The sequence below is a fragment of the Felis catus genome, chromosome E1 (genome assembly GCF_018350175.1).
Source record: "Felis catus isolate Fca126 chromosome E1, F.catus_Fca126_mat1.0, whole genome shotgun sequence".
NCBI classification, from domain to species: Eukaryota; Metazoa; Chordata; class Mammalia; order Carnivora; family Felidae; genus Felis; species Felis catus.
Window position 1 is genome coordinate 54,924,844 of NC_058381.1, and position 27,516 is coordinate 54,952,359.

General features: G+C 54.4%; 1 protein-coding gene across 8 annotated transcripts in view; it reads left to right on the plus strand.

Moving 5' to 3' along the window:
* The first annotated feature begins 5,574 nt into the window (after positions 1–5,574).
* The window catches only part of CD300A (CD300a molecule), a 49,485-nt gene continuing 27,543 nt past the window's right edge, over positions 5,575–27,516 (plus strand). For 2 of the 8 annotated variants that reach the window (XM_011289340.3, XR_006589279.1), the window contains exons 1-7: positions 5,575–5,789; positions 14,168–14,283; positions 15,946–17,332; positions 19,323–19,658; positions 20,341–20,506; positions 23,314–23,408; positions 27,274–27,311. In XM_011289340.3, coding sequence (XP_011287642.1) covers positions 17,272–17,332; positions 19,323–19,658; positions 20,341–20,506; positions 23,314–23,408; positions 27,274–27,311 — 696 coding nt within the window. In that variant the 5' untranslated portion in view covers positions 5,575–5,789; positions 14,168–14,283; positions 15,946–17,271. Of the gene's footprint in view, positions 5,790–14,167; positions 14,284–15,945; positions 17,333–19,322; positions 19,659–20,275; positions 20,507–23,313; positions 23,409–27,273; positions 27,312–27,516 lie in introns of those variants that run through there. The other 6 variants (XM_019818205.2, XM_019818206.2, XR_441932.3 and 3 more) reach the window with 6 other exon arrangements.

Genomic DNA, 27,516 nt, shown 5'->3' on the forward strand with positions numbered 1-27,516 from the left:
ATCGAGGCTGTTTGATTCCAACGAACTTTTTCTTGGCTAGGGATTTATTCTAAGGGAGGAAACTGAGCCTCCCAAAACAGCCAAAATGCGTGGCCCCGCCCGCACCCCCACAAGGTCTGGGAATGTAGGGATGGGACGACAGAGGAGGACAGCCCCTCTCATAGTCCTGCGGCAGCCTGGTATGCTGGAGGCCATCATTGAAATACAAGAGCTCCTGGGAAGGCAGACAGGGCCAGGGGATGATCAGTACCTCCCCTGAGAACCTGCCAAGGGCCGTGCCCGTCACACTGCAGTTTTGGTTCCCTGTAATTGTTTAAAACTCACATAAGAGAGCAAGAAACAAACAGGCAAAGTGACTTGCCTGGGGTCATGTCCTCCAACCCGTTCTCACCAAACCTAGCCCTTTTCTCTAGCTCCATGGGGTCTGCAGAGATCAGACTCAAGTTCAAGTGACCAGATTTTGTTTCCGGTCTGCTGGGCCTCCTGGGCCCTCCCGGAAGCTGCAGCCCCCGCCTCGCAGCAGCCACATGAATTATTTAGTACCTGCGCCTGGCAGGGTAATGCTCTGACCTCACCCTCACCCTTGGATTGAGGGCGCGGCTCTGACCTTCCTCTCACTGAAAAACGGATACTAACGGGTGGAGGCTGGGGTGGTGGACCCCTCTGTGGGGTGCGGGTGAATGAAAGAGGTCCAGGGAAGGAAATGAGGACCAGAAACCAACTGCCCTGTCAGCCGGAAGCAGTTCCACAAAGAGAGCGTGACCCAGGTATCAGACAGCTATGGGTTTCGGATCCCATTGCTTGCTTAAGTAGCTGTGTGACCTTGGGCGTTTGCTCAAGGGTAAAACGGAAGTACTAATACCCCGAGTTGGTTTTTAGTGTTCTAGCTCCTCAAGTTCATTCTGTGAAAGTCACAGCCACGGCAGAGCTTCCAGGAGCTAGCCGTCTAGTGTTTTCTGCTTAGACACAATGGTTTCTAGGCCAGATTTCGCTGAATGCTGTCCTCCAGAGGGTCCACCTTCCCTTTTCTCTGCTGTCCCCCAAAGGTCCCAGGCAGGTTGGGATAGCGGGTTGCTTGGATTGGAGGGGGATGCTAAGGAGACGGACAGACCTCCCCCAGCAGCGGTTGTCAATCCAGGTTTTCAGAGGGTCACCTGGGGCACCGGAAGTCAAGAAACCACGCTGAAGAGGGGGGGATTGAACTGCTTTCAGTCCACAGCAAATGTTTACAGAGCTCCAACTATGGGGACTCACAGCCTAACTCCTCCTTTGCCAAGTCAGACGCGAGGGCTGAAGTGGACGTGGTGGCAGCGGGGTCACTCCTGGATCCGTACCGGTCGGTCGGCCTTAGGCAGGTGGATCACGCTTCCACCAGCGGCCGCTCCCCGCCCCCCAACACGGCTCCACGCTCCTCAGGTGGGACCTGGCTCTTACTGGCTCCTCTGACTCTGCCTCACTTTCCTCATCTGTAAAATGGACCCCGAGCCTCCAGCTCTGCTTAAGCCGTGGAGGTGAGGCCCCCGGCAGTTTGAGAGGTGACCCCAAAACACACGCTGTGCTGAGGGCGCGCCCTCGCGTCCTCAAGGTCTGGCGCAGAACTGGGAGCACGCAGGGCTGTTCCTGGAACAGAGATGCGGGGGCCCGAATCCCAGTGGCTTTCCGCTCGGTCCCCAGGCCCCTCCAAGCCATGGCCGGGGGCGCCCGATTCTGACCCGGCCGCCCAGAGCGAGCACGAAGGCTTCAGCACCCGACGGCGCCGGGGGTGCCGGAGGCCTGCGAAGGTTTTAGGGAGCCGTTAGCCGAGCGCTCCCGCCGCAGCCCTGCCCTCCGGGGCTCCAGGCAGAAGGCGCCGGCTCCCGAACGCAGTCGGCCGCCGCCGCCACCGCACCCAACCCACCTGGCGTGCTGGGACGTGGGGGTGGGGACCGACTCGGGGCTCTGACGTCACTCTCGCGGGGGCCGCCCCCAGCCAACCCCAGGCCGCCTCCCGCGCCCCGCCCCGACCTTCCTGCAACCCGATCCCCCTCCGCCGGGACGAGCCGGCCCCGACCGGCTGGCTCCGCTTCCACCGCCAGCGGGGAGTGGGCGGTAGCGTGGCCCCTCCCCAGCCCGGGGGCCTGGCCCAGACCCTCTGCTTCCGCTCAGCCTCCCCTCCCTTGATTGCAGTCCTTTGTGAACTTTTCTCCTGTGCCCTCCCGGTCTGTTCGGCCCCAGACGCAGGCCAATACCTGTCGCGGTCATCCCGGTGTCTCTGGGCCCTGAACGAAGCCGGGGCCCAGGCAAGTAGGTCTTTGTCCCCACGAGGCGGAATCCCTTCCGGGAGGAGCGCTGGGCTCATTACTTTTGCATTGCCGGGTGCGATGGGGCCCCGCGCACTGGGAGCACCATCGCGGCCTCTGGGCTGCCTCCAGAACAGAGTTTCTGAGCCTCAAACCACTGACATTGGGCCCGGATCGTTCTTTGTGGTGGGTGCTGCCCTGTGCATTGTAGGATGCTAGCATCCCTGGCCTCCACCTGCCAGATACTCAGTATCATCACCATCCCCCTAGTTGTGACAACCAAAAATATCCCCAGACATTGCCCAGTGTCACCTGGGGGCACACTGGCTTGGGTTGAGAAACACTCCCCTGGGGTATTACAGTGGCCATGGAACCTGCTGCCCACAGAGCAGGGGGTCCTGAGCAGGGACTTCTGCCAGCGGGGACTCTGGGACAGCATTCCTGGATCCCCTTCTCCACGAGGGTTTACAGATGCCTGTGGCCAACCTAGGGACTGTGACCGCTGGCCTGACAGCATTTGAGCAGCATGGTGACCAGCCTGCTCCTCTCGCTGTGCAAACACCTTCTGGCCCCTGCCCTGATGTGAGTGCTGGCGGAGACCAGGGACAGAGAAACTCGGTGAACTCGGGTGTTCCTCTGTAGCAGCCGGTAGTTGGGCACCAGAAAGAGACAGGATGTGTCTGTGTCAGTCAGGCAGCCTCAGGGGTGGAGAGGAGGTGGGGAAGGGGACGCAGTGGGCTGAGGCCACCAACTGAGCCCAGGGGCTGTCAGGTCTGAGGGTTAGGGGAGCATCCTGGTCAGCTGGGGTTCAGATGTGGACTCTTGGGGGCCAACCAGATGTGGCAGGGCTCAGTCTCTCCACAGGGGAGGCAAAAACCAGGCGCTCTCTCTCTCTCTCTCACACACACACACACACACACACACAAGCATACATGTGCACACACATGGAGGTTGGGGGGCCAGGTAGGGGAGCAGGGGTTTAAAGGACAGAAATAAATCAGTCCCAGCTGGAGAAGATTCGTTCTGTTCCTTAACCAGGGCTGTTTGGGGGTGGTCATCAAGATGGCCTCAACATCAAGATGTTGGCATCAGATTCCAGCAGCATCTGCCCCCCCGTCCCCCACACAAAGTAGAGTTTCCAAAAGAATCCAATCCCATACTTAGAGGGGAAGGTTTTAACAGTGGCCCCTCCTCATAGAGATTCATATCTACCTGTATTTGCACAAAGAGTCAGGGGCGCCTGGGTGGCTCAGTCGGTTAAGAGTCCGACTCCTGGTTCCAGCTGACAGCGCGGAGCCTGCTTGGGATTCTGTCTCTCTGCCCCTCTCTCTGTCCCTCCCTTGCTCATGCTCTCTCTCAAAATAAATAAATAAACTTTAAAAACAAAACAGAGAGTCACAAGTCCCCATACCAGTGTAAGGTGGAGGGGGTGGGTCACCGGGGCCAGGCTCGTGAAGGTCAGGAGAACTTTTCACTGTTTTCTTGCTCCCTCCTTCTATCCCTCCCTCCTTCCCCTTCCTCTTTCCTTCTCCATGAAAATAAATTGTGTATTTAAAAAAAAATTGATCTGAGAAAAGAAAAGGAACCCCAAGGTGAGCTCACCTTGTAGCATTCCCCCCTCCCCGGACGGGACCCCACCCACTGGTATTGTCAGTGCTCACCCTTCACAACCGCCAGACCTCAGCGGTCCTTGGCCGCACCTCTCACGCCCCGCCCTCCGAGAAAAATAGGCAGCTTTCACCCTGCCTCTGTTTTTTTTCTCTCTTTTTTTTTTTTTTCCAGAGCTTTCTCCCCTTGGGAGGACTTTTGAGGAGGTTGTAGATGGAGGGCCCGGTAAGGCAGAGTGTGTTCATGGCATGTAGGTGCATGGGACCCCCCCTCCACACCCACTCCCCACCCCAACCTTGCTCTGTAGCTGCAGTTCTGAGGACACTGAGTTAGATTTGCAGAGAATACAGACGTGGGAATGACTTCTGACTCACTCATTCATTCGCTCATCAGTCCTTCCTCAATATTTATTAAAGGCTGCTCCCTGCCATCACGCTCATGAACGTCAGGTCCCACCTTGAACTCCGGCACACAATTCTCCCTCCTCCTCGGGGATCCGTGAACCCCACCTCCCGGGGCACTTCAGCCACACGTCTGCCCCGGGGATCTCTGGGAGGGGCTGTCCACCCTCTGCGTGAATTCTGCAGCTACTTTACCATCTCATCACGTGCCGTCTTGTTCTCAGACTGCGAGGACAAAGCCACACCCTGTGTGTGCAAGTATCTGTGTACCCATGTTGGGAGATGGGGGCTCACGTGGGAGAGGCTGTGTCTCAGATCCCAGGGTGGAGTGGAGGGGGCGGCCTGAGCTGGATGAGCATCTCTCCCTTGGTCAGGGTCATGGAAGTTAGGAGGGGGGGTCTGAGTCATCAGAAGTTCCCTTCCCCTTAGGGACCAGTGGGCAGGGAACCTGGTGTATCTGTGCGGGCCATCTAACAAGGCATCACAGACCCAGTGGTTTACACAACAGAAATGTGTTCTGTCCTCTCGGTTCTGGAGTCCGGAGGTCCGAAATCAAGGTGTCAGCAGAGTTGGCTCCTTCCGAGGCCCCCCAAATGAAGGGTCCATCCTGGCGTCTTTCCTGACCTTGCAGATGGCCGTCTTGTCCCTGTGGCTCTTCACGTTATCTTTCCTCTATGTGTGTCTCCGTGTCCAAATGTCCCCTTTTTATAAGGACACCAGTCATACTGGATTAAGTCCTGCCCTAATGACCTCACTGTACCTTATTCCTGTAAAGACCCCCATCTCCAAATCAGGTCCCATTCTGAGGTACTAGGACTTCACCATAGGGAATAGGGTTGGGAGGGAATTCGGCCCCTAATAACCAGGGGTTCTTGGGCGAGGTGGGAAGGGGGTGGGCCTGTCAGCGCAGACAGTAACCGAGGCCACTTGAGGAATGCAGAGGGCCCTGGGGAGAGGCCGTGGAGCGTATCATTCACAAACACAGTCTTGGTTCTCTTGGGCGGACGATGGGGCACCCCCACACGGGGGCTGAGTCTCCCTGGCACCAGGTTGAGATTCTTCCCCACCCCTAGGAAAGCAGATGGCATTAATAAGCGGCGACAACTATCTGTTGTCCATGGGCCAAGAACATTGAGATCCGTGTGCCCCCTTCCCAGATATGGGCTACAGATCTGGGTCAAGGGTGGGCGGGCAAGGAGCAAATGGGGAGAGTGAAGTCCCTCTGTTTAGACAGTGTGCTTTCTTGTCTTTCATGTTTCAATAAAAGCATCTGTCCCCCAGCATCCCAGATGAGGCAACAGAGCTGTGATTGGATGTCACCATGGGCCCACAGTCGTCCCCTAGGGAAGCCATAAAAGCCATGGGCACCTCCCCACCTCGGGGCACAGAGACACCGCTGCCTCAGCCACCCCCAGGAGTGAGCAGCACCAGCCCGTCTGGGCCCAAGACCACCTGGGAGGAGGTTGGAGAATCCTGTCTTCCTAGGACACACGAGCCGGAGGTAACACCCAAATGCAGTGTCGTGTTCCCACTGGAGGGCAAGAGGGACAGCTACTCCTGACTGGTTTCTGGCTCATCGGGGTCCTCAAGGAAGTTCAGCCTTGCAGGGTGGGAGGGAGGTCCCCCACCCTGGCATTCCCGGGTACCAGACGCCAAGGAAATGCCTTTTCAGGTGGCCATCCTGCCTCAGCTGTCCCATGACCAGGGAAGGTTTTCTGACCACCCTTCGGCCAGCCAGGAGGGGGGGACCTGGGAACAGAGTCAGGGCTTCTTGGAAGAATCTTGACATTAATCCTAGAAGTTCTGCATTTTATCTTTTTGTTGTTGTTGTTGTTGTTGTTTCCTCCCTGTGTTTTATCTTTCTGAGGGTCATTCCTTTAGGACCTTCCTCCACGTGCAGATTTTAAATCTTGAAATCCTTAGAGAGGCCCTAACCTCGTCATCTCCACCTTCTCTCCTGGGCTTTACTTCTTCTTCACTGGGGTCTCCCAGTCCCTCCTCCCAACCCACAGTCGGCGACGGGGGGACCCGCCAGGCTGTAAACCGGGATCCTGCCGGCCACAACCTCATCCGTGACACAAAGGTGGCCTGAGCCATCCCATCCTGTGCTGGAACTATTCTTTTTTTTTTCTTTTAAGTTTTAAAAAAAAAGTTTAAAAAATTAATTTATTTTGAAAGAGAGACAGAGAGAGAAAGTGCATGTGAATGGGGGAGGGGCAGAGAGAGAGAGAGAGGGAGAGAGAGAATCCCAAGAAGGCTCCATGCTGCCAGCCCAGAGCCCAAGGGACCGGGGGTGGGGGGGGTGGGGGGGGGAGGGAGCTCAAAGTCATGAAACTATAAGATCATGACTTGAGCCAAAACCAAGAGTTGGAAGCTGAACTGACTGAGTCACTCAGACCCCCCTTCCTTCCTTCCTTCCTTCCTTCCTTCCTTCCTTCCTTCCTTCCTTCCTTCTCTCTCTTCCTTCATCCCTCCCTCCCCTCCCTCCCTCCCTCTTTCTTTCTTTCTTTCTTTCTTTCTTTCTTTCTTTCTTTTCTCCCTCCCTCCCTCTCTCTTCTTTCTTTCTTTCTTTCTTTCTTTCTTTCTTTCTTTTTTCTTTCTTTCTTTCTCTCCTTCTTTCTCTCCTTTAAAAATTTTCCCTGAACTATTCATAACACAGCTTTGAAAGGATCTGGACTGCCACAACCATTAGATACTTTTCTGTTGCTCACACGATGCTTTAACAATTACTTCTGATGCTCAAGGATGTAGAGGCACAGTGAGTGCAGCAGGGAACTCTTCACCAGGACTCCAAGGCCCTCCTTCTGGATGGGACATGTCCCCGACCTCTTCCGGGAGCCAAGGGAAATCCAGAGGCTGTCTGGGGGAAGCTGTAGGGCTTCCTGTCTCTGTACCCTGCACACGTTCATGCCAGAGAGCTCTTTAAGTCCACTTGCACTGGCTTATGTCATTCAGCAAATATTATGGAGTTGGCTGGGAAGTGCAAGGCACAGTCCTGTCCTGTCCTGTCCTGTCCTAATCTAGCTTAGCCTATCCCCCGCCTCTGAGCACAAGTAGAATCCCAAGCATCCCCAATTCTGCATGGTAGAGCTTCCTAATCTTGTTTGATTGTAGGTATCATCTTGGGCACCTTGTTGAAATGACAGATTCCCAGTCCCAGCCTTGGAGAATCTGGATGCAGGAGGTCTGAGATGAGCCCCAGAAATCTGTATTCCTAACTGGGACCCCAGTGGCTGTGACAGTTAACCAAGCCTCGGGCCCTGTGGTGGAAACCCAGATAAGCTATGACTCCTGACTCCCCTGAGGGTCCTGTGAAGGCTGCTTGGGAGCGTTGGGACAGCTGGGTGACTGGCCCACAGTGCGGGGAAACTTGCAATCACCTGGTCACCCTTTGGGGACTGCCTTGGGGCGCAGGGTGTGTGAGGTAGAAAGGGGAGGAGCCAGATGACCTAAGGCCTGTCGTCCCATGGACTGAGGCTCTCTTTGGGGTCAGGCTGGACATCCTTCTGGAATTTTCAAGGACTCTTCATCCTTCTCCCAGAATTCTTGGAGGACAGAAATCAAATGGGACTGACTGATGTGGGCAGGGTCACAGAGCTGGGATCCAGGACCCCCAGACCACTTGTCTGCACTGTTTTCTTGTGTCTGATAGAAGGGAGAGGCCCTTTCCCACCCTGGCCACTGGGATTTTTGCCTTGACTTGAGTATCACTTCTACCTTTTAAGGCAATTCTTTGTTTTCCTGTCTTTTTTTATGTGCTACCCACCAAACTCTGAACTCCCCAGAAAGGAGAATTATCATGGTTTTATCTTCTTGTCCCTATCTTCGGGACCAGCGCTTTGTACAATGTAGGTAGTCCTTAAGTAGCTGTCAAATAAACCAATAAACTGGGCATAGAGTGCCCTCTGGTGGATTCAGGAGCATGGCGGTGTCTCAGATCTTGGCTGGAACAGTCAACCTGAAGGGACATGTCCTAGCCCTCTGTAGAAGAGTGAGGACCAGGAAGGCTGTTCTGTTGGCTTTGGATATTAAGGAAGAGGCACAGGCTGAGGCTCACTTCACTCCCCCCCGCCCCCCTCCCCAACACAGCAGGATGATGGTGATGTGATAAAGCCAGTGTAGACAGCAACCTCAAAACTTTATGGAGCGTGGACACTGGGGAGTAGTGCCATCATTGTCCCCGTCTTACATACAGGTGGACAAGCTGAGGCTCAGAGAGGTTAATAACTCAGCCAAGATCACACAGCTTGTCAGTGGCAGGACTGAGAGTCAAAGTCAGGCCGTGAGACCCAGAGTCCCCGCTCGTCATCACTGTCGGTCAGCATCCATTTACTTTCAGAGCCAACTCTGTGGGTCTGATCTTGCGGAAGGGTTGGGGCTGGGACACCAGATCCCACAGCCTTGGGGCTTTGTTGTTACGTCGAGTTCCCTTGTGCAAACGCCCTGTCTGTGGAGAGAGTTTTGGTGATCCAGGGGTTAGAGCGTGGCTCCCTGAAATCAAATGCGCAGCTGATTTCTGTGTTACGTCTCTGCTCCTGGGTGCGTCCAGGGTTTGTCTTAAACTTCTTGCTCTGTCCTGCAGCATCCCACCTCCCGCACCCTCCCTCTTCCTCAGCGCGTGCGGGCAGTCCCAGGGCTCTGCTCAAACCAACTGAGTCAGAACCTCAAGGTGCACCTGGGTGGGGAAAAGGGGAAGGAGATTGGAAAGGTGGCCCGGGCATGGGTATTTTTTTAAAAAGCTCCCCAGGCGAGTCTGATGTTCATCCACGGTTGAGAACCCCAGCTTTTGCATAAACCAATGCGGTCCGTAGGGCTGGAAAGCTGTCTCAGGATTACGCCTCTTTCTGCTTCACTGACGGGCCCCCCAAGCGCTGTTTCTTCCACATCCCATCCCCTCCCTGCACGGACAGGCTCATGTACTCGGACCCCTGAAGCCGCCCACCGCAAAAGCCAAGCTTCCTATTTTCTAGAGCTGGAAACTCCGCAGCACTGAAGGTCTCATCTTGGGTCTCTTCCTCAACTGTGGCCAAAACACACATTCAGAAGGGAGTTCCTGTCAGCAGGGAGCCTTAGGGTACGTGGGCCTTGACCCCAGAGCTTTACGGTAGAGGGCAGGGAGGTTGATGCATTCCGGCCTCTGCCTTCTCAGTCCCAGAGGTGAGGCTGCTGCCCTCCCTCACCTGCAGCCTCAGCCCTGCCCCTCTTCTATAACCAGCCTACTCAACCTAACAGGCAGCTGGGCAGTCCCAGGTGAGCCTCAGCTGACCGTCTGGTTGGGCATCTGAGCGTCCCCTGGGTCTCACTGGCTGGGAACCAGGCACCCGAGAGACCCCAGAGCCTGAGTTCCAGCGTCCCTCAGCCCTCCTGTGCGGCCTGGTCTGAGAGCTGGGCTCTCTGTCTGTTCCCTTCTCCATACTTCTCCCCCTCCTCCCTTCCCCTCTGTCCCTCCTCCACCACAGAGGGACCCCCTGCTTCTCAGAAGCCCCCACACTTTCTTTCCAAAGGGCTGGAGCCTTCCCCTCGCTCCTGGTCTATTGGCTGGAGGATCTGGAAGGATCAATGCCACACGCCTGGATGTGTGCACGGAAACCTCTCCACTTCCTGGTTTGCAGAGATAGGAACAACGTTACCGTCCAAGAAAGCCGGCAGTTCTGACAACCACCCTTGGGTGGCGATAAGGGCTGCTCGGCCCATCAGTTCTGAATTTACCTGGGTTCTAGGGAGAGCAACTTCTCTACTGGAAGCAGACTGCACTGCCTCTGGCCTGCTGGGACCCGCTGCCTGATTTGTGTTCCCTAGTTCCAGCCACCTTGGGAATTAGGACCAGGACTGTTGGACTTCCCTGGTCCAACAGCCTGCCTGCTCTAAGGCCAGGTTTGGCCATCGGACCTACCCCAGCCCTACTCTCTCCAGCCCGTGCTCACTCCCTGCCCCACTACCTCATTCTCTAGGGCCCTCATGTGTCCCCAGGGGCCAACCAGAGATAGAACAGACAGGCAGGGCCGGGCTGGGATAGAGCCAAGGTGCAGCCAGTGGCGGGTGGTGGGGGGGAGGTGGGTGCAGTCAGGAGTGGAAGCATGGAAGGTGTCGGGATTCAGGGTGCAATGGAGCCAGATAGGAGTGAGTTGGGCATACCAGAGGCCAGGCCAGGGCAGCGGATCTTGCCTTCAGCACTGCTGACAAGCGGCCCGGCCACTACTCCACGTGGTTCCTCGCTTCCTTGGGAGAGATAGAGACACCCACTCCCTCTTCTGGAAGTTTTTAGCTACTTTGGTACTTGATTCGTTAACAGCCTTCCCTGTTTCCTTTCACTTTACAGGAAGGAGGGAACCAGCTCTTTGAAATGCTAACATCTGGTCAGCGCCAGGAAGGATCTGAGGGAGGTTGGGGCAGATGAGGGAATAAAAAATCAAGAAGAAGGACATACACAGGTCAAGATGGGGGTGGGGAGGTGGTGGACAGAAGGCCTGTGGGCTCATAGCCACAACGGGCTTTAAATTTGTTTTTTAAAAATTTAGGTGTCATGCTGTAACATTTACTCATTTTATATGTGTGCTTCAATAATTATTAGTAAATTTACAGTTGTACGACCATTACCAGAACCCAATTTTGTTAGAGCATTTCTTCAAACTTAGGATTGACATTATTCCTTTTTTTTTTAATAGGAAATTTATTGTCAAATTGGTTTCCATACAACACCCAGTGTTCATCCCAACAGGTGCCCTCCTCAATACCCATCACCCACCCACCCCTCCCTCCCAACCCCCATCAACCCTCAGTTTATTCTCAGTTTTTAAGACTCCTCCTGGTTTGCCTCCTTCCCTCTGTATAATTTTTCCCCCTCCCCCTCCCCCATGGTCTTCTGCTAAGTTTCTCAGGATCCACGTAAGAGTGAAAACATATGGTATCTGTCTTTCTCTGTATGACTTATTTCACTTAGCAGAACACTCTCCAGTTCCATCCACGTTGCTATAAAAGGCCAGATTTCATTCTTTCTCATTGCCAAGTAGTATTCCATTGTGTATATAAACCACAACTTCTTTATCCATTCATCAGTTGATGGACATTTAGGCTCTTTCCATAATTGGGCTATTGTTGAAAGTGCTGCTATAAACATTGGAGTACAAGTGCCCCTGTGCATCAGCACTCCTGTATCCCTTGGGTAAATTCCTAGCAGTGCCATTGCTGGGTCATAGGTTAGATCTATTTTAATTTTTTGAGGAACCTCCACACTGTTTTCCGGAGCGGCTGCACCAGTTTGCATTCCCACCAACAGTGCGAGAGGGTTCCCATTTCTCCACATCCTCGCCAGCAACTATAGTCTCCTGATTTATTCATTTTAGCCACTCTGACTGGCGTGAGGTGGTATGTGAGTGTGGTTTTGATTTGTATTTCCCTGATGAGGAGGGACGTTGAGCATCTTTTCATGTGCCTGTTGGCCATCTGGATAGGATTGACATTATTCCTAAGTGAGTTGGTTCCTTTCAAAAAATTTTTTAAACGGTTATTCATTTTTGAGAGAGAGAGAGAGAGATAGAGAGAGAGAGAGTATGTGTGAGTAAGAAAGGGGCAGAAAGAGAGGGAGACAGAGAATCTGAGGCAGGCTTCATGCTTTTAGTACAAAGACCCACACGGGGCTCAAACCCACAAACCGTGGGATCATGACCTGAGCCGAAGTTGGACACTCAACTGACTGAGCCACCCAGGAGCCCCGAAGTTCTATATGGTCAATTCTTCTTCTTCTTCTTCTACTTCTTCTTCTTCTTCTTTTGAGAAAGAGAGGGCACAAGTGAGCGAGGAGCAGAGAAACAGAGGGAGAGGGAGAGAAGTGGGGTTCACCTGAAGCGGGGCTCGAGCTAAGTGAGTTGGCTCTTAAAGTCACAGTTTATGGGACATCCCCTGCTGGGAAGGAGAGAAGGTATCTTTCCCGTTGCTCTGCACCTGGGTCCCACCGCCAGCCCACACTGTGAGTTAATATTTTTATAAAGCTCATAATTGAGGAACAGTTCAATTTCTTGCCGCGTGTGTGCGCGCATGTGTGTGCGCGTGTGCGTGCGCGTGTGCTGCATGTCAAAAGCCTCGAATTGTTAAATGTCTAATTTTCTTTAATCCTCTTTTGGACTCTCTTCATTTTGTAATATACTAAGTGACTCAAAAAATGGAAACGGCCAGACCTCTCTGGCTCTCAGGGAGGCACAGAAAACCTGAAAGAAATTAAAAAGAACACACGAGGCGCAGGCAAGTTGAGGCAACACATTTGGCTTCACCTCTGCGGACGGGCGGCGCGTGTAACACTCACCTGCTGTGTCAGAACAGGCGTGGCCGCGTCTATAGCTCGCGCTCACCCACGGCAAGGTGCCATGAGCTCTGGGCTGGCCTGAGGTGGCCCTTTGAAACACACACATTCTGCCAGCTTCCGGAAATGCCTGTGGGAAGGCTGCTGTGTGACGGACAGATGAGCTGGGTGGCAGCGGTGGGGTGGGGGGAGTGGAGCGGTCAAGGTGGTTACAGGGGTATGTGTGCGTGTGTTTCAGGAAGCGTCTGACCTTCCTGAGTTGGGGTTATTCCCAGAGTGTCAGACACTCAGATATTCAAGCTCGAGGCCAAATGTGCCCCCTCCCAAGCCAATTTTAGAAGTTTCTGAATGGATGGTTTGCAGGTTCATCCCACCCCCACCCACCCCCTGTCAGCGCAGGGGCAAGAGCCCCCAGAGACTGTTTTAGGTTCGTCTGGTGTCATTCCACGTGGAAAGAGGCCTGGGGCTGCTCTTGGGAGAGGAAGGAGGAAGAAGCAGAAGGTGGTGATGGGTAGGGGGGAGGCCGGGGGAGTGAGGACTCGGGGGCCCAACATCCTCTTCCCCATTACACTCCTGGGTCAGCAGTTTGGTGCCCTCCACTGCCTTCTAGGACTCACTCTCCCCCTGCCCCGAGCAGTTACCCACTCGACAGGTGTAGTATGGCCCACAGAGCTTGGGGTTGTTGCACCCACCTCCCAGGTTATCAGCTGTGATTCAGGAGACACACGAGGCCGGTGCTGGGGGAGGCTGCCCCTACCCACCTGCCAGCTTTGTGTGTCCCTGGGGGGGTTGGCAGAGGACTGTCACAGAGCCCTGGACGCTGCCCCTGTCTTCCCTGCCCGGTGTGCAGGCCGCTGGCCTCTGCTCGCACCTAGTTTCTGTTGAGCAGTAGTTTAGGGTAAGGGCACAAGTCTTAAGTGCTCAGTTGGATGGATGATCACATGCTCACACCGTTTTAAGCTCCAGCCCTTTCTTCTTCCTGAGGATGGAGTTTGGCAAGAGGACGAGAGGGGCCCTGGTGCCCTGGCCTCCCTGTTACCTGTCCCCAGATCTGGGCAACATGGTGGGCACATGAACCTGGGGCTGCGGGGGCCCTGCAGGGGGCCCATGGAGTCTTACCATGAGAAGGGAGGCATTCAGTGTCACCCCAGCGTGGGTGAGCAAACCCAGAACCAGACTTTGCAGGGGCCGGGGATGCAGGAGGGGGCTCAGAGGGGCCTGGAGGAGGCAGGGATGTCTTCTGAGGGGATGGCTTGACTGCAGCCTGGAACGATGGAGGAGGTCGAAGATGAAGGAATGACCCACGTCCCCTCCCGCAGCTGCTGATCCCGTCCCTACGACTGGGACTTTGCGGAGCCCCAGGGCTGCCCTCGGGGCAGAGCCAGGAGCAGGCCCCAGGTAGATGCGCCCGCTGAGCTCTGCAAAACCCTAGGTTGCAGGTGCAGACATTCTCTACAGGTCCAGGCACCTTCTCTACAGAGGACCCTCATGGAGCAGGGGCTCTGTGGCCAGGAAGCCCTCTGGGGGACAGAGAACACTCTCGGGCCTCTGGCCAGCACTGACACTCCTCTGCTCGCCCACAGTTTCCGCTCAGTCTAGACCACAGCATGCCCGGGGCCAAGCAAGAGAGCGTGTTACAGGCCACGACCAGCTGGTGATGGACTGCGACCCTGGGACTGTGGAATGCGCTGGAATATAGGTTGGTCAAGCTGCCTGGGACCCTGGAGGGTCCAGCCATGCTGGAGTAGCTTCCCCTGAGATGGGCAGGAGGAGGCTGGGGTGCGGGCAGTCTCGGGGAGTCCAGCGGAGAAACAGTCCGGGCCAGATTGGGCAACCAGATGTTTCCTTTGCTTCATCCTCCTTCCTGGCCGCCCTGCCCCCACTGCCTCTCATGCACAGTGGTCTGTTTGCCTCGGGGATCCCGAAGACATTGACCCCCTGGAGACAAAGCACTCGTCCCAAAGTAGGTGCTGGTTTCTTCTCCCCTCTCATTCCAGGCTCGCCCAACTGTCAGCCCCCCTCCTATCACCAGCCAGTCATGTGGCCACTAACTGCTGTGTGGCCCTCGGTGCCCAGCCCCTTGGCCTGTTGGCCACCCTTGAGGGGTACCCACAGTGGGCGAGGTGCTCCCAGAGACCCCCGTGGGCCTTGAGCTCTGGAGACGAAGAGGCAGACTGATGGGAGCCACCGACTGCCCAAGGGAGAGGGCGGCTCTGAGATTGTGCCCCCTTAGAAAGGGAAGTTCTCCCGAATGGCCCCACAGCTAAACCACCCCCAAATCTTTCCTGGGACCCCTACCGTTCATAGGACTCCGTGCGGAGGCTGCTGCCACTGTGTCTGCCCAGAGAGTGTCCGCTCCTGTCCCCGCTGGCCTCCGAGCACATGTGTCCGTGCTGGGAAGAGGCTCCGAAGCTGATGAGAGGTTCTGTAGCTGCAGGACCCCGCCTGGGAAGGTGGGGGCTCAGGCCTGCGGCTCTCAGCCTTGGTCTTCCCCTAAATCATGTCCGCTAGTGGTTATCGGTGGTGGGGAAGGCGTCATTTCCCTCATCCTCTAACATCACGTGGCAATTTTGCACCATTTCGTTTCTTCCCTAGTGTTTGCGGACAGGTTGGGGCCAGCAAGGTGGATGTGGTGGGGATCGAGGCCCTGCCCTTCCTCTTTCAGTAGTCTCGATGTTTCTCTGTGCCCCTCAGAAGAATCACACTCCATAGCTCACAGCCTATTCATGACGCATACATCTCTCTATTGAATCCTATCTTCCTACTGCCTTTCTTTAAAATGCTTTTATGGGGGCGCCTGGGTGGCGCAGTCGGTGAAGCGTCCGACTTCAGCCAGGTCACGATCTCGCGGTCCGTGAGTTCGAGCCCCGCGTCGGGCTCTGGGCTGACGGCTCAGAGCCTGGAGCCTGTTTCAGATTCTGTGTCTCCCTCTCTCTGCCCCTCCCCCGTTCATGCTCTGTCTCTCTCTGTCCCAAAATAAATAAACGTTGAAAAAAAAAAATAACATGTTTTTATGTATTTTTGAGAGAGAGAGAGAGAGAGAGAGAGAGAGAGAGAGAGAGAGAGACAGTGAGCGTCAGTGGGGGAGGGGCAGAGAGAGAGGGAGACACAGAATCCGAAGCAGGCTCCAGGCTCTGAGCTGTCAGCACAGAGCCCGATGCGGGGCTCAAACCCATAAACCATGAGATCATTACCTGAGGTTAATAAGACGCTTCATCAACCGAGCCACCCAGGAGACCCCCCCTCCTGCCTTTCTTTAGAGTAAAGATGTATTCCCCGGGGGAAAAAAAAAACTGGCCTAAGGACATTATTACCTCACTTTTGAGTATTTTTGTAATTATTATGCTGTTCATCCCCACAGATTGGCCGTGATCATTGACATTTTGCAGGAGACACAGATTTTTACCAACGGTTGTACCAGCGCTAAGCAGACAAGCCACGGGAGATCCTGGCCTCCTGCTTCTCAGTCTGGTGCGTCCCCCTCTGAACCTTGACATTCAAGACTGCAGCAGTGTCTTTTGGTGGTTGAATTGGAAAATACGCATTTCTGGAGAAACTTTGTGGTTATTAGACCAAGGCAACCACCAAGTATACCTCTCCTACATTTTCATGTTCAGTTCAAGACCTTGATCTTGAATCCTCATGAGCTTCAGCTAGTCTTATGACTGCATTGCCATAGACATTCTTCTGATGCCCATCAAACTCTGTGCTTGGAAGCTTCCAGAGGAGAATGGACAAGTTTCCTTGGTTCCTTGTAGCTTCCCGGAGAAGGTGCTCCTGTGGCCAGAAGGGAGGAGGAAAGTGAAAATCCCCAAAGGAGCAGGGAGAGAAAGAAGGGCATTCTTGGGACTCCAGAGATGGCACAGGGCTCCCTGTGGGTGGCACTCAGTGCAGGCTATCAGATGACATGTCACACATTAGGATTGGCTTCCTATGTGCGTGTGGCCATTCTGTGTAAGCTGAGGGCACTTGTCACAGGGTATACAGGTGTGTGTGCGTGTGTGTATTTAGAGTCTGAATTCCACGTGGATCAGGGAAGGAGGGGTCCCTGAAAGCTTGCTAAGTGCCCACTCTGTGCCCAGCCCTGAGCTGGGACCAGCAGGGGCTGCACAAGAAGGAAGGTCACAGCCTGAGGAGACGTTTCTAAGACTGAGAGCCATTCAGAGACTCTGAGGTCACTGTGCTAGCTTAGGGGTCTGGGCCTTGAGCTGCAGGCTCACGGAAGGGGGGCTCCCTGGGGTGGCCTCATCAGGGCTGGAGAAGGATGCTGGCCCTGATTCCTCCCCACTGGGTGCTCGCCTGGACCTGCAAGGAGTTTCTGAGCCCAGCTGGCCTTGTGCTTTTGGGGGTGTGATGGGAGGGGTGGCTCAGGTCTGGGGCGCTGTGGGCGAGTAGGGGTCTCACCCCTGGAAGTATCTGTGGCATCTGTGGCACAGCTGGGATGGGTAGAAGGGTGCACGGTTCTGGTGGGGGGGAGAGGGTCTCGGCCGGTCCCCGTCCCCGGTGGCTGTGCTCCCTCTGTGCCCTTCATTTTCTGACCAGCCCTAGGAGCAGAACCTAAAGAAACTGAACAAGGAAGCAGCAGCGCAAAGAAAAGCAGAAGTGGAAACCTTGGAGACTTGACCCTCCTCCTGGAAGGGGCCTGAAGCCGCCTGGCCCTGCTGTGGGTGACGTCTGTGCGGAGAAGATGAGGCGGCCGGACCAGGCCGTGTGGCTGCCGTTGGCTCTGCTGCTTCTCTGGGTCCCAGGTGAGGGGCTGCCCGAGGAGGGGGAGGCTCAGCGGTGAGGGAGGCTGTGGGGGACAGGGGAGCACAGGAAGGGGCACTGGGAGAGGGGCACCCTGTGTCCACCACGTAAGATGGATCGTACCCTGGAAACGTGAGACAGGGCATTCACCTGACCTTCCATGAGCCACATTGGGGCGCCCAGAAGGGGCTTTGAGGGCAGTTTCGGATGGATTATTCCAGGAAGAAGGAGGGGCGACCAGGTGGCAGCAGAGCGGGTGGGAGAGCGGCTGAGGCTGAGCACACCGAGGGGAGGGGGGTGTGTTTTGTGCAGGTGTGGAGGAGGGGTGACGACTGGCGGGAACACCACCCTCTGGGGTGCACTGAGGTGTGTGTAGCCAGGGCAGCGCGAGGGGCTCAGCGTCCTCAAGGCAGAGAGATGGGGACAGAGGGGAGGGGACAGTGGTGGGGAGGAAGGGGAGGGCAGAGAAGTCACAGGGAGGAGAGCTTCTCCAGGGAGCCGAGGACTTCCCGTTTCCAGGGATCCGACTTCCATGCCTCTCCGGAGCTCTCTGCACACAGGCACCCACCGCCTAGACAGGTCTGTCCCTGGGGTGCCTAAAATCCTTTTGGTCGTTTTGATTACAAATTGCATGTTTTCTTTGACTCCGTTTGCTAACTGGTTGGCCACGGGGAAACTCTTCCCTTTGTGTATTAATTTGGCAACGGGTCACCCTCCCACGGCTACTCTGTCCATCACCCTCTGGGGCGTCCTTGTGTTTTCATGGAATCTGCCTGCAGTGGGAGCTCGTGGTTCCTTTTGGATATCCGTTTGTCCCGTTTGTTTCTCTCATCGGCCACAGGCTGGTCCAGCCAGAATGATGCAGTGACCATCCTTGACTTGTCTCTGACGAGGGCAGGTGTCCACTGTTTCCCATTAAGTGTGAAGAAGGCGTCTGCTTGTGTCTCGTTACAAAGTGTTTTTTTTTTTAAATTTTTTTTTTAACGTTTATTTATTCTTGAGACAGAGAGAGATAGAGCATGAACGAGGGAGGGTCAGAGAGAGAGGGAGACACAGAATCTGAAACAGGCTCCAGGCTCTGAGCTGTCAGCACAGAACCCGACGTGAGGCTCGAACCCACCAACTGCAAGATCGTGACCTGAGCTGAAGTCGGACGCTTAGCCGACTGAGCCACCCAGGTGCCCCACAAAGTGTTTTTAAAAACAGAAGCAACAGGGGGCACCTGGGTGGCTCAGTCGGTTAAGCATCTGACTTTGGCTCAGGCCATGATCCTGGGGTGCATGAGTTCAAGCCCTGAGTTGGGCTGTGTGCTGACAGCTCAGAGCCTGGAGCCTGCTTCGGATTCTGTGTCTCCCTCTCTCTCTGCCCTTCCCCCACTCATGCTCTGTCTCTCTCTCTCAGAAATAAACATTAAAAAAAAGAAATACATTCCAGCCAATATTTTCCAAAACATAGGAAATCATTCGTTTTATCTAAGTTTACAGACTTGTTTGTAGAGGCTTGTAAATTACCCTGGTTATTTTTCTTATGACTTGTGTATGTGCGTCTCCTATTTTTCTTAACTTGGCTATCACTAGAATGTTGGTATCTTGCATACGAAAAATCAAGTTTCCAACGTATACGCTAACTCCACTGTGTTCCTGTTTCTTAATTCGCTGATTTCTGCTCTGACTTTACTCTTTCTTTCCTCCTGGGTGGGGTGTACATGCGTATGTTCCTCTCCTGACCTCCAGAGTTGGGGGATTCACTTGTTTATCTGGGGTTCTCAGGGATAGGACTTGGTGATCATGAGCAGACAGAAGGGAGGCTGGGGTCTGGAAGAAGGGGCTGCTGTGATAAAAATCTTGGGAGTGACAGAAAAGTAGAGGAAGGCAAGGTTCTGGCTGACGGGGGGTGGCCAATGTGAGATGGGGCAAATTTGGGGGTGACTCCCAGGGCACCCCTGACCCAGGCCCATCTGGTGAGGGGCCCGCACTCGGCTGTGTTTTCCAGGCTGTTCCTCTATAAGTGGCCCCACCTCCATGACGGGCACCTTGGGGAGTTCCCTGATCGTGCAGTGTTCATATGAAGAGCAATTAAGAACACATTTCAAATACTGGTGCAAAAAGCCATGTTTTTGGAAAACCGTGGAGACCAAACAGTCAAGCAAAGAAGTGAGGAACGGCCGCGTATCCATCAGGGACCATCCTGCAAACCTCACCTTCATAGTGACCTTGGAGAACCTCACAGAGGATGATGCAGGAACATACCGATGTGGGATCGATACGTCCTGGTTAGGAGGATATTTGCAAGACCCCGCCGTCCACATTGTGGTGTCTGTGATCCCAGGTGAGTTGTATGCACCCCTCCCCCAGCGCCAGCACCAGGGCCCCTGAAGGGTCTCAGGCGGGAAGAGTCGAGGCAGGAAGCAGATCAGAGGCTTGGAGCAAACTGTGTGTGTGTGTGTGTGTGTGTGTGTGTGTGTGTGTGTATGAGGCGGGTAGTAGGTGGAGAAAGGAGTCAGGGTGGCTTCCTGGAAAAGCTGGCCCCTCTGCTCAGTCTTGGGAAGGGGCAGCTGAGAAGGCAGAGTGTGCAAAGGAGAGAGGGAGCCATGCTACAGGACGGTGGGAGCTGAACGGAGAAGCAGGTGGGGCCAAACAGCGAAGGTGAAGGTGCTGGGCATAGCGGGGCCTCCAGCCAGACTTGCAGTCAGACTTGGAGTTTAGACAGAGATCCCAGGCGGGCAGCATCTGGCTGTGGCTAGAGGAGGATGAATCTGGAGCACAGGGGTGACCTACGGGCTCTCCGGAGGGCCCTGACCCTCCTCCACAGGATGGGATCAGGACTGTTGGGGGCGCACAGTGCCCCGGGCCCCGGGCCCCAGGGAGACTGTGGCCCCGGGGGGGGGGGTCCTCGGTCCTGCCTCCACCCTGAGTGAGCATTTTGTGCGAAATCAAACCAAAAAGGTATTGGCAAGTAGCGGGAGAGCCCGATAGCGCTATCCCGGGTCTCGTTTGTGTTTCCGCGCCAGCAACAACGTCCGCCCCACCCGCAAACATCACTGTAACCCAGATCTCAACAATCACAGCTGGAATCACGACCACGTCGTCCTCATCCTCACCCACTGTCCCCATCACCATGGGAGCCACCCACAGTGCAAGCAGCCAAGAGGAGTTCCAGCAAAGCCAGGGCGTGGGGTGAGGTCCTCTGTCCCCTGTCCCTTGTCCTGGAGGTAGGCCCTCGCCTCAGGAGTTGCTCAGGGCCAGGGGAAGCCTCGAGGTGGGGATGGCAGGAAAGGAACTTCTAATGAGGGCTGATGCTCCTACCAGGGATGTGCTAAATGCCCTACACGTCACTAGGGCCCTGGGCCGTCACCGCCCTCATGTTACGTAGGCGCAGACGGCTCAGGGAGGTTAAGTGATCTGCCAGGTCACGTAGCTACGGGAGGCGGGGGGCGGGGGGGCTTCCACCCAGGTTTACGTGACTCCAGAGTCTTGGTTCCTCCTTCTAAACCTGTGATTCTTTTTTTTTTTAACTTTATTTCTTTATTTTGAATGGGAAGAGGGGCAGAGAGAGAGAGAGAGAGAGAGAGAAAGAGAATTTCAAGCAGGCTTTGCATGTCAGCACAGAGGCCGACATTGGGCTCAAACCCACAAACCGTGAGATCACGACCTGAGCCGAGATCAAGAGTCGGGTGCTCAACTGACTGAATCACCCAAGCACCACTAAACTTGTGATTCTTGGTCTTTTGGGGTCACAAGCCCCCAGGAGAATCCGACAATGCTTCCAGACTCCTTAGAAAAGCGCGTGTAGTTGTAAACCACTTCTGAGGATCTCAGACTCCCTCACCAGGCCTCACCTTGCGTCCTGCCATTCAATGCCAGCACTCACCACCTGGAGTTAGCACAGACCCCGCGGGTTGAGGGCTCAGTTCCATAAGACTGCCTGACTTCAGATGCCAGAGCAGTTTGGGGATCCCCAGGCCATCACGTTTCTGGCCAGCTGGCTATGAATTTGGGGGTTCCCATGACCCTTTTGGGTTTGATAATTGGCTAGATAGCTCACAGAATGCACAAAAGCCCAGTGCTTACGAGTATGGTTTTATCATAAAGGAAAAAGGCCAGAAGCAGCCAATGAAGAGACACATGGGGTGAGATCTGGGAGGGTCCTAGGCACAGAACTTCCCTGCTGACTCCTAGGAGGGTCAGGGCACGTCGGGGCACATGCCATTACCTAGGCACGATTGGTTGAATCACTGGCCACATGATTGAACTCCATCCCCAGACCCCCTCTACTTCCTGAGTTTCAGGCTGGCTCAGAGCCCCAAGTCTCCATAATCATGGGGGTGGGCCTTCTGGTGACCAGCCCCAGTCTTGACCCATTCATCTCTTAGCATAAACTCAGGTGTGATCCGAGGGGTCCTTCAATAACAGACGCTAGCCTATTATTGGGGAAATCCTTAGGATTTAGAGTCTCCTTTCCACAAGCTAGGGCCAAAGGCCATTCAGATTCTTCTTCTTTTTTTTTTAAATAATCTCTATACCCCAATGGGGCTCGAACTCACAAACAAGAGTCACATCTCTACTGACTGAGTTAGCCAGGTGCCCCCATTCAGATTCCTTATTCTATGACCCCCCAAAACCCTTCCACAGGTCTTCCATCAACCCAAGTGACTATCTTAACATCAGGCAAGGTGAAATTCAGGTCCTAAACACACCACTCCCAGAACTGACTGCAGATACACACACAGGAGGCAGAACTAGGTTTTGTAAGGCCTGGAGCCTCTGCAGTTTGGTGTGTGTGGGGGGACTTACGTCTTTAAGAAAAAGACATGGGGTGCCTGGGTGGCTCAGTCCGTTGAGTGTCCAACTTCAGCTCAGGTCACGATTTCACCGCTCATGGGTTCGAGCCCCGAGTCAGGCTCTGTGCTGACAGCTCGGAGCCTGGAGCCTGCTTCGGATTCTGTGTCTCCCCTCTCTCTGCCCCTCCCCTGCTCACACACACACTCTCTCTCTCCTTCAAAAGTAAATACACATTTTTTTAAAAAAAGAAAAAGACTAGAACATTATGAATGCAAGCTAGACAGGAAAGAAGAGGCTGGCAAGTGAGGGACCTGAAGTCAGCTTCCCACAACCTCTGCTGTGGCTTGTTGGTATGTGAAATGGCAGAGCCACAAGGCGACTTTTTTTGTGTGGCAATGTTTGTACGGCAAAAGGCTGGGGGACATGCCAGTCAGAAGCAAGACTTAAATAAATTATGGTCTGTCCATGCAGTGGAATACTATGCAGCGGTGGAGAAGAGCGAGGGTCTTCTTTATTCACAGACGTGGAGAGATGTCGAAGACGTGTTGCTAAGTAACAAAAATAGTGTTGGATCACACCTCCTTTGTGTGAAAGAAGGGGGAAAATAATGTATGTTTCTATTTTCTTGTATCTGAATAAAGAGCTTCTGGAAGGTTCTTTTTTTTTTTTTTTAAATAAACATTTATTCATTTTTGAGGGGGGCACAGAGAGAGAGGGGGGACACAGGATCCGAAGCGGGCTCTGCACTGACAGCAGCGAGCCGGATGTGGGGCTCGAACTCAGGAACCGTGAGGTCATGGCCTGAGCACAAGTCAGATACTCCACCAACTGAGCCACCCAAGTGCCCCTGGAACGTTCTTAAGTACACTGATATACTGTCTACTTTAAAAAATTTTTTTTAATGTTTATTTATTTTTGAGAGAGAGAGAGAGAGAGAGAGAGCACAAGCAGGGGAGGAGCAGAGAGAGAGGGAGACACAGAACCCAAAACAGGCTCCAAGCTGTCAGCACAGAGCCCGATGCGGGGCTCGAACTCACAAACTGTGAGATCATGACCTAAGCCAAAGTCGGACACTCAACCGATTGAGCCACCCAGGCGCCCCTCTCCTTTTTTTTTTAATGTGACCTTTTCTATCGATTGCAAATAAGTGGGGGGGGGTAGTGCAAGCTCCCACCTGCTCAACGCTGCCGTGTCCTCCCCAGGCTCCAAGTACTCCTTTCCTTGTTGGCGCTTCTGCTGCTTCTGCTGGGGGGAAGCTTATTCCTGGCCTGGAGGATAGTTCGCAAGCGGGTCAAAGGTGAGTCAGCCCCCTGCTGGGTGGGGGGTGGGTGGGCAGGCCCCAAGCACCTCCCTCTCATTTTTGAGGCTCTGTGTCCTTGTTCCCCAGAATGGGCATCAGGAGTGTATCCTCGGACCACATGTCCTGGGTGACCCTCGAGGCCAGGCCCCAGAGGAGGTGTCCCTGGTATGGCAGAGACAGGCCGTGGAGGGGGCTCCCTGGAAGCTTGTCCGTGAAGCGGTCACCCTCTTCTGTCACCCTTCTGGAACCTCCCATACTCTTGAGGGTGTTGTCTCGCCCAGCCCCTGCCCATCCTCACACTCTTGAAGACAGCTGTTCCCAACTTCCTGTAACATGGTGGGAACCGTAACATCAGTGGGTGCTTCTGCATTTGCTCTGGGCCCCGGGGGCACCTCCTCTCGCTACCCTCTTTCCCTGGCTTGCTCCTGGTGGGCTTTGGGGCTCTCAGACTCCCTTTCCTCCGGGACCTTCTCCTGGCTCCCCAAAAGCAGCTTGGGGGCCCCTCCTGGCTGCACCTGTGTGCACGCACCCTCATACCCTTTGAAAAGGGTATGACTCTCCCCGCCTGCTTCCTCGCCTGTCTCCCGCCGGCCTGTGCTTCTCCTTCAAGATCAGGGACTGGAACTCAAGAAGGCAGCCGATCAGTTTTTGTTGAATTAATGTATTGCTTAGTATCTCGAGCCATGAGGGCATCTCAGATGCTTCGGGCATCCTGGGGCCCACTTGCTCTCCTCTGGGCTCAGACGCAAAGAGAGAACACATGTGGCACCCCCAGCACCCTGTCTGGCACTCAGGAAGCAGGTCCTCAGTTGACTCTAAATGAGCGAATTCAATAAAAAGAGCAGAAGGATGCAGATGTGACCTTGTTGCTGGCTGGAGGGCCAGCTGTCACTCACGGGGCGCAGGTCTCTGCCCGAGTTGCAGGGTGAGCCTTCTTTGCTCTAAAACTTCTGGACTCCATGAGCAGCTGCCTCGAAGGGGAATCCTTGCCCGGCCTTATGGGAGGAGGGGTGCATGCCCCACAACTGGCGGTGGGTACTCCCGGAGCCCGTGCATCCTGGGGATCGGGGCGGGGGCCCACCGTGGGGGTCAGGCCTTTGGTCAGGCCTTTAGAAGAGGAGTCGACCTCAGCACGTGTGTGCCTGATGCAGGGAAGGAAAACCACTTCCCCTTCCCCCTCTGCTTCCCCCACATCACTTCTGAGTGGCCTCCTCCTCACCCCAGGCCAGGCCTCCCTCTGGGATTTTCTCAGCCTCAGGCCCGTGGGTCCCAGCGCTCTCTGCCCTTTCACCTAGAAAGTTTCCTTTTTTTTTTTTTTTAATGTTTATTAATTTTGAGAGACAGAGAGAATGTGAGCAAGTGCACACACCCTCTCACAATCAGCGGAGGGGTGGAGAGAGGGGGGCAGAAGATCCGAGCGGGCTCTGTGCTGACAGCAGAGAGCCCGATGCGGGGCTCAAACTCACGAACTGTGAGATGGTGACCTGAGCCGTAGTCGGATGCTTAACCAACTGAGCCACCCAGGCGCCCCAAGAACCTCCCTTCTGAAAAAGGGGGATATAAGGTTGTGGGAGAACAGGGGCGCCTGGGTGGCTCAGTTCGTTAAGCGTCCGACTTCGGCACAGGTCACGATCTCACAGTTCTTAAGTTCAAGCCCCGCATCGGGCTCTGTGCTGACAGCTCAGAGCCTGGAGCCTGCTTTGGATTCTGTGTCCCCCTCTCTGTCTCCCCCTCCCCTGCTCGCATGTGCTCTTTCTCTCTTTCTCAAAAATAAATAAATAAACATTAAAAAAATTTTTTTTAAAGATTATGGTAGAACATTCAAAAAATAAGCAAAAGCACAAAGAAAGAAATAAACTGTCCATAATAATATAATAAGAAAGAAAACTCCCAGCACCTGGAGAAAACCAAGCACTGACATTTGGGGCATGTCCTTCCCGTGCTTTTCAATATTTATGCAGATATGATTTCTTACTTATGGCTTGCTTCTACCACAATCCCTCTTACACACACACACACACACACACACACACACACACAATGCACACACACACATATTTGCACTTAACCTACCATTATCATTTTCCCTGCTGTGCAATGTTCTAGAAGTCTCTTACTGCAGAGTTTAACGATGTGTGGGGGATTGCACCTTGCTTCGTGGACCCTCTGTCACAGGAGAAAGGCCTTGTGTTCAAAGATGCTGACACTCCCTCCCCATCCCTGCAAGTCTCAGCTCCTGTCCCCACACTGTCCTTGCTGCTCTGCTGCAGCCTGGTGCCTGCCTGTCACACACGGCCTGTCTTCCCCTCCGCCCACTCATGATGAGTTCATTCATTCCCTTGCTCACGCACACAGCACAGCCGTCCGGCGCACCTACCGTGGCACCGGGCCCTTGCTGGGCTCTGGGGGACACAGTCGTGACCAGGAGAGACTGGGTTCCACCTTCCTGTGCAGCTGGCTCTGGCCGAACTTTCTCACTGCCACATTCCTTCCCCAGCAATGTCCACCCATCTCTTCTCCACCAGCCACCAGGTCGCCCGCAGAGAGAGAGGGTGGCAGGACCCTGCACGCAGTATTTGGAACAGAATGTGTTTGCACCTCAGAGCACCCGGGTGGTGTTCCGTTAAGCCAACCGAGAGCACTTAGCTAGCACTTCCATCCTGTGTGTCTCCTGAGTGTCGGTGTCTCACCTTCGACTCTGGGGCCCTATGAGGGGTGGGCAATGTCTGTCCCTGGTGCATCTAGTGCGGGGGGGCCCTGGGGTTGCCTGGCCTTGCAGCTACACTAAAGGCATTCCGGCTGTGTGCACAATGCCCACTGCCGGCCCGCTCCTGGGTTCCCGGGTTCCAGTGGCCAGGGGCGCACAGAGCCGTGTTCGGAGGCAGGTCTCCTGCAGAGCGACGCTGAAGACGCCACAGGCCAGAGGTCGTGTGCCCTGAACCGTGGTTCCCCTGGAGCCACAGGGCCTCCTGTGTGTGAGGGACAGACCCCCAAGCCAGGGGAATCAGAGCAGATGACCCCGGTGACCTCTCATGGTTTGATGCAGTACTAAGGTCTCCATAAGGACGGTTCCTTTTTTATTTTTAATTAAAAAAAATTTTTAGGGCTTAAAACACAGATTGCTGAACCCATCCCCAGAAGTTCTGGTTCCACAAGTCTAGGGGAGGGCCTGTGGATCTGCGATTTGTTTATTTGGGTAAAAAGCACATATCGTAAAATTTGCCATCTTGGCCATTCTTTTTTTTCATTAATTTTTTTTAATGTTTATTTGTTTTTGAGAGAGAGAGAGAGAGAGAGAGAGAGCAGGGAGGGGCAGAGAGAGGGGGAGACACAGAATCCGAAGCAGGCTCCAGGCTCTGAGCTGTCAGTAGAGAGCCCGATGCGGGGCTCAAACTCACGAACTGTGAGATTACGACCCGAGCTGAAGTCGGACGCCGAACCCACTGAGCCACCCAGATGCCCAGCCATCTTAACCATTCTTAAGTTTACAGTTTGGTGATGCTGTGAAAGAAATCTCTGGAACTGTTTCATCCTGCGGATAGGTCCTTGTAAACAGGTGTCCTTCTCTAGTCTACTCCCACTTGAGAGCATTCTTTATGAGTGACTGTTTCGAGACCTAGCTTTGTGTGGCCACTCTCCCCAAGCCTGTGCCTTCCCGCTGGTTCATTTATTCTCTCCTCCACTCATGCATTCATTTTTCATTTCCTTCTTCACCCACTCACTCTCTCTGCAATTCCTACCCTGAAGTGACAGGTCCCCAGCATCAAAGTCTCTAGGGAAAGTCCTTCCTCCAGCTGGATCATAGGGGATCCTTATCCCTGTTTTGTTCTCGGATTTAGACTCCTAACTCTTCTCTTTTTAGCTGGTGAGAATCCAAAGCCACTCCGGACCCATAGTCAGGTAAGACATAGGCAGAAGGTGTGCCGGGGTGGCTGGCGGAGAGAACAGAGGACGTTGGGGGCTTCAACAGTCCCACTGGCCAGTGGAGGTCTGAGTGCATTGTTGATGGATGGAGTTGGGTGCTTGCCCAAGAGCAGGGAGAATGATCTCTGGGACATCTGGTGGTTGGGTCTCTGGCTAATTAGCTCTGGTTAATCTGTCCCCA